The sequence below is a fragment of the Panicum virgatum genome, chromosome 7N, assembly GCF_016808335.1.
Source record: "Panicum virgatum strain AP13 chromosome 7N, P.virgatum_v5, whole genome shotgun sequence".
Taxonomy (NCBI): domain Eukaryota; kingdom Viridiplantae; phylum Streptophyta; class Magnoliopsida; order Poales; family Poaceae; genus Panicum; species Panicum virgatum.
The window spans coordinates 39,596,209-39,607,041 of record NC_053151.1 but is presented as its reverse complement, the minus strand read 5'-3'; the positions used below and the strand labels follow the sequence as shown (position 1 = coordinate 39,607,041).

At 48.5% G+C, this 10,833-nt stretch overlaps 1 protein-coding gene across 2 annotated transcripts; it reads right to left on the bottom strand.

The window, feature by feature from the left end:
• Positions 1-599: 599 nt before the first annotated feature.
• On the bottom strand, positions 600-2,781 carry LOC120683363 (two-component response regulator ORR6-like). 2 transcript variants are annotated; one of them, XM_039965438.1, is made up of 2 exons: positions 1,950-2,781; positions 600-1,062 (listed from the first exon to the last, which is right to left on the bottom strand). In XM_039965438.1, the coding sequence occupies exons 1-2, from the start codon at positions 2,350-2,352 to the stop codon at positions 1,058-1,060; spliced, it is 408 nt and encodes a 135-aa protein (XP_039821372.1). In that variant the 5' UTR covers positions 2,353-2,781; the 3' UTR covers positions 600-1,057. The 2 variants fall into 2 exon arrangements, with proteins under 2 accessions (XP_039821372.1, XP_039821371.1); XM_039965437.1 differs by having other exon boundaries at positions 607-1,831; positions 1,950-2,769.
• Positions 2,782-10,833: the final 8,052 nt, after the last annotated feature.

The following is a 10,833-nucleotide window of genomic DNA, read 5'->3' as shown; positions in this document are numbered from 1 at the left end:
CATACATACAATAGTTTCTTCACCCGAGGATCCAACTCACAAACGGTTTTTGTCACAAGATCTATAAGATTTTTATGCACAATTTGAGATCTATTGATTTTTTTAATTTTTTTGAATTCGTAAATTTACACTTTTAAAGTGATAGCCCTATGATTCAATATGATAATTTTTTTGAGCATAGAAACATACGAAAGTGAGCATAGAAATATATGAACACAAGCATAGAAATGTTGAGCCATTATTGTTTTTTTCTCCAAATTTGAACATTGGATACAATTGATTCAAGGGCCAAGTTTCATCGTGCATAGAAATCTATGAATGTAAACATAGAAACCAATTTGTGTATAGAAACTCACGAACACAAGCATGGAATTATTTAGTTGCTCTTGTTTTCTTTTAAAATTTTAAATTTGAATACAATCGATTTGTGTGATCTAGTTTGGCCAGTTCATATGTTTCTATGCTCATGCCCTTATATTTATATGCTCGTGTCCCTATATTTCTACGCTCTGTCTGTATATTTCTATGCTCGAAATATTTTCTATGCACATGTCCTAATATTTCTATGCTCATGCACATATATACAACTAAAAAACAAATAGCATAGAAACACTGGCCAAGCAAACCCTTAATTTTTCCAAATCTGACCAAATTAGCTCTCATTTACAAATACTCATCCTTCCCCTGCCTGTCGGATGAGCATAGAAACATTTATACAGTGGCATAAAAACATGTTATAGCTATGCAAAAATCTATGGTTTGGACTTGTAATGTGAGGATCCTCAAAATCTTTGTCCGCATGGTGGCCGCACACTGCCTCCTCGCCCGTGTGGCGCCGCCCTCAGTGGTCCACCGGCCGCGCCGACACCTCCTCGCCTGCTCGGCACAGGCCCGCAGGGAGCCACCGCGCCGGCGTCGGCGCCTCCTCGCATGCTTGGTGCCGCACTGCAGGAGGGTGGCACCGCCCGTTGGGGGCCTGACCACCTCCTCGCCCGCTCGGCTCAGGCCACAAGGAGCCGTCGCCGCCACTGGGGCCCAGAGGCCGTCTCATATGCTATCAAACTGGCACAGAACACATATACATTGAAGCTATATAGAGTCATAGGAGGCAGCTATATAGGGCATAGGCAGCAGATCATAGAAGACATCGATATACATCATTTGTACACTATACAGTGTCATAGAAGGAAGAGATATATGTTATAGAAGGAAGTGCTACCTGTCATAGAGGGCAGATCATAGAAGCCAGCGATGATGTAGATCATTTTATACTCTATACAGAGTCGTAAAGAGTAGCGATACATGTCATAGAAGGCAGTGATATAAGCCATAGAACCTCTGTACCAGGAGCATAGAACCCACCGTGTATAGCACTCTAAACATCCAAGTATAGAATTTAGTGCATTTTTTGCCTCGGCACCAGGCCCTTGAACCTAGAAGCATATAACCTATGTACAGGGGCATCCCACCGATCATGGCTTCCACGCCACCATCCACAAAACTCTAAGCATCTAATCATATAAATCTACGCATTTTGTCTTTCCAATTTGAAATTTGCATCATACAATGTATTCTTTATCTGAAATTCAAAAATTAAATGATCCTATAATAGAATAAGTCATATAGAAGCATATAAGCAAAAATCTAGAATGTCATAGAAACCAATACATGTATGCATAAATTAAGACATAAACCGCTCCAAATCTGAAAAAAAAAAGACATGAGCAAAAATCAAAATTTAAAGCTCGAATAGCACTATTCAAAATTTAAATGCTGTTCTCGTCCGGCAGCAGGCCCTTCAGCACCCTCGCCGCCGAATCGACGGTGGTCACTGCACAGGTTGAAGAACAAAATAAATTCAAGCTTCCAATTCGTGTTTGCTGAGTCGATGGCTCATTGACCAAAAAAGAAAAGCACAAACATTTCCTTGCAGATGGATTGATGTTTACCTCTGTAGTTGGAGCTGCGGAGGATCTTGACGGTGACGGCCTTGTCGACGGAACTATCGTCGACCGCCAGCACATGCTTCTCCTCCAGCTCCACCTCGTCGGCCATCGTCAGTGGCACCACCTTCCTATCGCTGGCCTTGGGCGACGCAGGCGTCGTCGGCGCCATGGCAGGAGACAGGGACGGGGATAGCACCGGCGCCAGAGATGGAGCAGTCGCGGCCATTGCAATAGCGACAGTCAGATCTCCAACCGAACACGGGGCGAAGCAACCACCATTCGATGAACTCCTGCTCTGGTGGGATGATTCGGGTTGCACAAGAGGATCAATCAAAGGAAGGAGTTCTCCGCCTTGTGAAGTGAAGGAGAAGAAGAACAAGTCCACCACACCCAGCGGCTCTCCCATCGCCCGCGCTGCCTCCTCGCCCGTGTGGTGCCACCCGCAGGGGTCCGCCGGCCACGCCGACGGCTCCTTGCCAACTCAGCGCTGGCCGGCTGCCCACTCAGCCACCACAACAGCCCCGCAGCAGCCTCCGTCGCAGCATCCCCCGCAACAGCTTCCATCGCCTGCCTGATTCTTGCGCGCACAACCCCGTAGGTGTCCTCTGCTACCGGCTTGCTCCTTGCACGGGGCCAGGGCCGCATCGGCCTGTGCGGCCGCCACCCCCGCGCCACCGCTGCCCGCAGCCGACTAGGCATGCACGCCGCTGCTACCCTCGTTGGGCTCGCACGCCCGGCCGCCGCCGGATCCGTGTCTCCGCCGGCCGAGCGCCATGTCGGGCCGCCGCGCCCTTCCGGCGCCGCCGCAAGCCGCCACCGGGGGCGCTGGAGGCAGGTGTGGGGGTGGGGGGAGGAGATTAGGGTTCGGGGATGAGGTGGATGTGTTTATATATGCCTGGGTCTGGGCTGGGCCCAATGGTCCTTACATGGGCCGGTGGGGAGGTTGGTTGAGAAGCTGGTTCGGCCCAAGAAGCTAGTTGATTGGTCGGGGCTTCCATTTGTTATTGGAAGCCCTAGGCTCTTTTATATATATATATATATATATATATATATATATATATATATATATAATTTAAAATAGTAGGTCATGTACCGGGGCTTGCCTTCGGCTGCTGCTCAGAGCTAGGGTCAACTGGGCCTTGGGCCGAGTCCTTGGGCCTTGGGCCTTGGGCCGAGTCCTTGTGAATCTCCTTTTGGGTTTGCTCCGGCTGCTCCTGGGGCTCCGCAATCACCGCGTACACGACCTCCTCGGCTGCGGTTTCTACACGTATACATTTGCCATGAGAAATATATAAATGGGTTGCAACCTTAAAATAGCCAATGACCAGATGCAACTACTAGTAATTTACACAAAAATTGCACTCCATAGCCAAAAACATACCCAAAATCTGGAGTATCTGGACGAATACCCGGAGTCTCTAGGTTGCCCGCATATTCTAATCAACCTGCAATCAACACTCAAATCCGGAGTATCCGGACTACTGACCTGAGTATCTGGACTCCCAAGTCCGGAGTTTCCGGGCCTATACCCAGAGTTTCCGGACATACCTAACAAAAAGGCAAAAACACCATGCATGTCACGGGGTGCAGCGGCGCACGCGACATTCCCAGTGCGCCGGCAAGGAAAAAGGGCAGGGAAGAGGCCAGGAAGGTCAAGAAGGATGCGGTGAAGCTTATCACGTGCTCGATTCGTGCGGAGGAAGGCCAAACTATGGAGCTTGACGCATGAGGGGGAGCTTCAAGCGGCCGACAATGGAGGACGTCAGTGGGGAGCCATTCCGACCGAGGAATGGATCAAACGGGCTTGGGGAAAGGTGGAGAACGAGGAGAGGAAGATGCTCGTGGAAGGAATCGACGATCCGGTGGCCGAAGGTGGAGATCGATGGTGGGGCGGTGGGGGAATGAGCCCAGCTCGGGAAAGAAGAAGAGAGAAAGAAGAGAGAGCTGAGTGAAAGTGGAGAGGCTAAGACTTGGATTTAAATACGCCTCAACCGTTTTATCCGGAGTTTTTGGGCCTACGGCCGGAGTATCCGGACGGGGTGTTACAGGCACATGGCGCGTGTGGGCCCGGACGGGACACACGGCATGGCATATGGCACCGGCACTGGACGTACGGGCGTGCACCAAGAAGGGACAGTCCTGGACATTTACCCGTGTGGGTGAGTTGGACCGATGAAGACGTCGGGTTCTTTGAGGGGGGGTGACACCCAGCCCATTTGTTTTGGCCCAGTAGTGGCCCATGAGCGTGGTGTGCGCGAGTTTAGTACCACATTGCTAGTTGAGCAAGGGTGGTGTCAACTTATAAGCTTTTGTCCTCCAGCCATAGCACCTTCGGGTTAACCATTTTACGCGAAGCGAGGATGACCAGCCGTAGCACCTTCGGGTTAACCCTTTTACGCGAAGCGAGGACGAAAGTATAAGTAAGGTGCTATGTGTAAGCGGGCTCGCCCCTCTGAAGGGCTGGGCTGTGCGGCGTTGGAGGTCGGGGTGTTATAGTTAAACATTTAGATGTGCAATGTAAAAGTGAAGAAAACTATGAATTTGGATAACAAAAGGTGCGCAAATAATTTCTAACTATGATTATTAGCTATAATCTCTAACTATAAATACCAAGTTATTTTTGTTAGTTATTTAGCAATAAATGAGACAGAAAAGCAATCAATTCTAACTATTAACATTAATTCCTATTTTTTTCATAAATTTCTAATACCTATGTCTCCTCCATTCTATTTCTATTCCCTAGCATTTGCTTTGAATTTGTAATACTAGTTTGTGCCGGAGCACGAATTAAGTTGATGGACAGTCTAGTAATCAACCACGAATCTTAACTGGCTGCCGTGCTTTTCACCTTGTCATGGCTTCCGATCTCGGGTTGGCCCATAAGTTCTTGGAAGCCCCGGTTTCCCTCGTGCATTTCTTCCTCTGGTCACGCCCGTTTTCTTTCCTCGTACGTCTTTCACGGCGACGAGCACCAAGTCTCCAAGACCCAACGCAAAAGTCACCCTTTCCAGTTTCCACCATAGGTCGATCACCAACCATGGATCGGAATATCGGATCCATGTTCCCTGCTTTGACTTGCCACGCACCACCATTTTAGACCTCTCCCCGGCGGCACTCCGTGTAGTACATTTGTACTGCAAAATCATCTACCGAAAGTAGTGAGCCCTCGCGATGGAGCACCTACCGCCACCCAACAAAGAAAACGGCAGGGAATACAAAATCGAATGGAGGAGCATGGCCGCGCGGCGCGTAGACTCTGTAGAGGAGCGAGGGGGTCCCTAGTCCCTTGTATAGCTAGCTCAGGACGACGACACGCCACTTGTCAAGGCATGTCTCTGAGAGGATCTCCATCTCCCGGACAGGGACACGAGAAAAGTGAAAGAAGGTATATCGTGCGATGCGAGTGCGACCATTCGCTGCTCCTGTTGACCCTGCTGCAATGGACTCATCAGTGAATAGTGATTCGTGCCGGTTCGATCTGGAATTGTGGATCGATCGCCCCGCTTGGGGCCAAAAAGATTTTTTTTTGAAAAGTTCGGACCAAAAAGATTTTGCTCCTATATCATTTGACACCGTGGAATTCCATTTTCTAGTGCTTGGAAATTTTATACGATAGATATCACGTTTCACGTATCCAGACTAGAACAAATGGTACATCGAATAAGTGCTCCTCGTTTTTTTAATTATTCGCTGGCCCAAACAGTAACAAGGGAATATCTGTTTTCCGGATTCTAGATTCCTGAACTTGCGTACACAGCCAGGCGTATGGCATGTACCCGAGCAGGTCTAGGCCTGTACGCAACAGATATAAAACCAGCGAAAATACAAAAATACTACGTAGCATGTATGGACGTACTACTACGGACACGCTGGCTGCAACAGATATAAAACCAGCGAATATACAAAAATACTACGTAGGATGTATGGACGTACTACTACGGACACGCTGGCTAGATTGTCGGACCCGTAGTCCGTAGAGCGGTAGCGTACAGCGAGGATGGACACGCAAGCGGGCCGTCGGCTTCTGGGCTGGCCTGTCTGTTGGGCTCATACGATCCGGGTGAGGCCGGCGGATTTTTTTTCTTTTTTATATTAAAAAAATCAAAATTTCAAAAATATATGTCCGTTTTGAAATATTTCAAAATACACCCCGGTCGCCTTATGGGGGGCGACAGGGGTCCTGTCGTCCAAGCCATGGGCGACAAGACCCTAATGTAATTTTTTTTGGAATTTGCAAAGAGGTCCCTGGCCCGGGGAGGGAGCCTGTCGCCCCCCCAACGGGCGACAGGCCCACCCCAGGGGCGACAGGGTTCTCCCCCCTATATAAATCCTGGCCACCATTTCCTTTTCATTTGAGACTAAAAATTCAGAAAAAAAGATAGGGGTGAGGAGAAAAAAAACGGCGAAGCTCTGCCGAATTCCGCACTTGTGATCTACCTGTAACTTCCGTATGAATCCGTTGATATTGTATAACAATTTAATTTAATTAGTGGATTAGCTGAATTAGATTTGGTTCTTTAGAACACTCGTTTAGTATTACAATTTGAGTACTATTACAGACTTGTTTTTAAATTAATTATGAATTAGAATAGAATTATGACAGTACCTTATTGATATTGCAGCATAAGACAATAGAATTATGACAGTACCTATATTTTCACGCATCGATTTGGTATACGATATGTGCATTATTGAAATCATTGTTCGTCATTTGGCGCAGTACACTATAGCGCCAATGTCTTCGTCAGGATCAACCTACATTCCGTGGAGCAAGTGTGAAGCCACCGTACCTGAAGGAATTGATGTGCCAATGTGCTTCTGCTGTTTGTTATGCAAGATCATGCAATCTGAGGTTTTAGGAGATGACTACGGCATGAGGTTCTTTATGTGTGAGAACTACGAATATGATCCACCTAAGCGATACGGCAAAGACCGGGCCAAGGTAGCAGGACAACAGACACTATTTTTCTTTGTGACCTAACATTGAGTTATGATTCTAACTTTTGTCGGACAAAGTCTCCTCTGCCTCTTTGTGATTTTATGCAGTGGTTCAACACCGTGCAGTCGCAGCAGGCAAAGGACTTTGTGGAACAACAAACAAGGTGGGCTGCAGAACGTTGGCGCCGAATGAAGCACGAGGAACAGCAAGAGAAGAAGCGCAAGAAAGAGCAAGAAGAGATCCGCAAGAGGATGGAGGAGGTGGATCGTAAGGCGGCAGCGGAACGTGAAGCTGACAGGGAGAGAAAGCGAGAGAGGGCACGCCGTGCGAAGGAAGCCGAGCCCGAAGCAATTAGGAAGGGCAAATATCCTCGGTGCACTCAGTAGAGTAGTACCATGTAATCCCGGCATTTTACATTCCATAAGGCATGGTAGGTTTAGATGCAACAAGAAATTACATTGTCGCGTGCACATGCCACTGCAAGTAGTTATTTATGTTTTGTAACACCTGGTTTATAAAAAAACATAAACCGAGCAATCATATACGTGCCAGAATCAAGTCACACGTATATACAACAGAATGAACAGTATATCACAGCACATATCACGTAAAAGATATAATAAAGCGAGTACGAATGTTATTTATTACAATAATGACAAAGTGTCTGATACAGCGGAAGCGAAGTACAAAATATGATAAACTCTCCGAAGCTGAGCAGGGCGCCACAGGGACGTCGACTGGGAGACGAACGCCTAGAAGTCCTCGTACTCCTGGTAGCTCCGGGTGAACTCCCTCGCGTCGGCAGGACCTGAGCAGCAGTAGAGTATCCCCAAGAGAAAAAGAGTAGAGTAGGCAAGAGTGAGTACACAACTTGTACTCAACAAATATAACACAAACTATGAGGCTCTAAGGTTGGCTGACTGACTGCATTAGCTTTTAAGTCTTGGCAAAATTTTATTAAAGCTGATTACTACAAGTTGATGAATTACCATAAACCCAGTTACATAATAATTAATCAAAATTAATCATGTTACTACTGAGAACCAAACCAAACCAAACCAAGCCACCCGGGGAAACCTGCCTCGTCAAAGGAAGATAACCCCACTAATCAAAAGGAGGATCTGGGCTGCTCATGACCGTGAGCACGACTAGTATACCAGTTTTACACTCTGCAGAGGTTGCACATCTTTACCCACAAGTCGTGAGCTACACTAGTTGTTCATCACACTTCCTTAGGTGAGATGACTAGCAAGCACACTATGAGGCCTTTACAAAGAATCTCGTTGGTAAGGAGTAACCACGAGGGTGGACCGGCGACTATGGAGCAGGTCTAGTGGGCGTCAAGACACGAAGCACAGACGAAGCCACTCAGCACGAGGGCCATAGAAGCTTATCGCCCCTGCCCCGCAGGTAAGTTACTTCAAACCAAAAAGACCTAATTATTACGCCAAGACCGTCCCATTCCAATATTGTGGTAGCGCTGTTGTCCCAGGTTGTCGCTCTATGAACCGGTCCTTATGGAGAGTGGCCAACCAAGCACTAAGCACCGTGCTGGCCCCCTAAACCAGGTTTCTAACAAAACATATTTTAACGAGACGTGAGCCACCCAAACACGAAGCACAAAGGGCCACTCCCAGAATTAAGTTGCATAAACCATTAATCAAATTAATTAAAAAGGACCAAGTGTGTTATAGCGCGGCACCTAGCACAACTAACCAAAATGCAACCCAAGGTAGTTATATAAAGGATATAAAGTGGCTAGGAAAGTCCTTATAAGCATACAATATTAAAATGTAGTATGAAATTGTAATTAAAGGTGATAGGTGGTGTTCATGTTATACTTGCCTTCCTCATACTGCTCCTGCTGCTGCTCAAACTGGTCGGAAGACGGCTGCTCCGGGTACGGGTACTGGGGCTTCTCAAATGGATCAACGTCTACTCACGAACACATGGCCAAAAACAATGTACAACAATAAGCATACAAGCAAACACTAACAAAAGCTAAGAAACAGTACATCAGTACATAAAAACAGCACACTAAACTAGTCTAAAACTATTCTACGCGTTACAATGATCGCGTGGACATAAAGAATGCCTAAAACGGAGCTAAAATGCAAAATCTAGGCTAAAAACAAGATCCAGGGACCTATTTGTAAGAAAATTGGAGTTCCAGGGGGTTTCTGGGCAAAACCGAGGACTAAAACGTAATTAAACCTTAACTCTGGGGTCTAACTCGCAAAAACAACAGGCCTGGATGTCGGGTTCTAATAGGGAAAAGCTCAGGAGGGTCCGTGCAAGTTGCTGGGCCAAACTGTAATTTCTTTTGACTTGAGATGGACTGCGGGTTGAATCTAGGAAACCTCAGGGACTCTTTAGAAAAAAATGCCAGGCCGAACCGGTATGGGTGACTATCGGACGTTGGATCTAGATCTAAAGGTTTGGATCAAAGGGGTAAGCTAATCTAATCATGGCCGTAGGTTTCGAATCGGATGGCCAGAAAGTAACAGGGCGCGGGGGCGGGGGCGTTGACGCCGGAGATGGAGTTTCCTCGGCGGCGCGCGGCTGTGCTTCGCCGGACTTCCTCAAATCCGGCGTTCTGGGGGCTAAACGAACCGGCTCTAGGGTTTAGAAGGGTCTACGCACCATGCGTAAACCACCTGCGGCCTGAGCAGGGCGTTCTGACCTCGGGGATAGCCTACGTCTAAGACATCTAGCGTAAAAAGGAAGAGGGGGCTGTGCTCATGCTCACCGGGACTTTGATTGGGCGGGACTTCAACGCAAGGTCGCTAGCGACGATGACGGGCGGCGGCGCACGGTCGGAGTTGGGGAAGGAGTCGCTGCAGTGGCCCTCCTAGCTTGTTGATCAGTCGAGAAGGTGCGCAAACGAACTGCAAGCGAGAACCGGAGATCAGCGGGGCCCGAGGGTCAAGGACGGCGAGCAATTGCTCGAAATCAGACTCACCGGCGACGATGGTGTCGGACACGATTCCGGCGATGGCGAGGTCCGGGGTCGGGGCAACAAGCTCGGAGAGTCTCCTGGGTTAGAGGCGGAGCTTTTGCACGGCTCCGGTGGGGCTTGGGCGCGGCGGAGCGTCGTGCCCGCGGCGGCGCAGGGGCTCTGCGTGGCGAAGCGAGATGCGGCACGGCGTATTAAGGTTTGGGGCGGCGATGTGGGGTGAATGGGGTTTCCTGGGAGGGATCGCGGGGTGGTTTAAAGAGGGCGCCGTGATCTCGGCGTGGAGCAGTGGGATAAGGATCCCGGCGACCTCGCCGGTGATCTCGGACGATGGTTGCGTGGAGCCGGAAAGGAAAGGGAGAGGAAGGTGCTGACGGGCGGGGTCGGGCTGTCAGTGAACGCGGGGTCGCGCGGGCGAGGCGGGCCGGACGCGGGGAGGGGGCGAGCGCTGGGCTGCGGAGTGTGGGCCGCAGGGGAGAGAGGGAGTGGCTGGGAAAAAGGAAAGTGGGCCATGGGCCGCTTCAGGTTGGGTTGGGCTGCTGGGCTGGTTTGAGTTGGGTTTCACCTTTTCTATTTCTTTTTCCTCTCTTCTATTTCAACTAACTCAAACTAATTCGAATTAAAATTCAAATTCAAATTCAACCCTAACACTCCAACAAATAAAACAATGCACCAGCATGAATGCAACATCAAGATTAAACCTAGAAAAAATTTAATTACTTGTGAAACAAAATTAGATTAAATGCAAGTCTAAACACAATAAACCTTAGAAATTTAAATAAAGCCAATTAAATTTATTATAAAACTAAATTTAAACTAGGGTGTCGGACCCTCTTAGCCCTCTGCTGGGCACAGACATAGCCCTCGGAGTAGGTGTGACGATCCGGAGTCATCACCTGTCGCTGAGGACGCAAAAAGGGCTGCGGTGTCTGCTGCTGAGAGATCCCAAGTGGTGCTCCTTCTAGCTGTGAATACCCCAAGACATCGGGGTC

Bases quoted from the DNA above. Each gene is read 5' to 3' on its own strand.
- LOC120683363 (XM_039965437.1), bottom strand. From the start codon at position 2,352: ATGGGAGAGCCGCTGGGTGTGGTGGACTTGTTCTTCTTCTCCTTCACT. The intron at 1,832-1,949 runs GTAAACATCAAT...CAACCTGTGCAG, and splicing joins CCGCAGCTCCAACTACAGAG to TGACCACCGTCGATTCGGCG.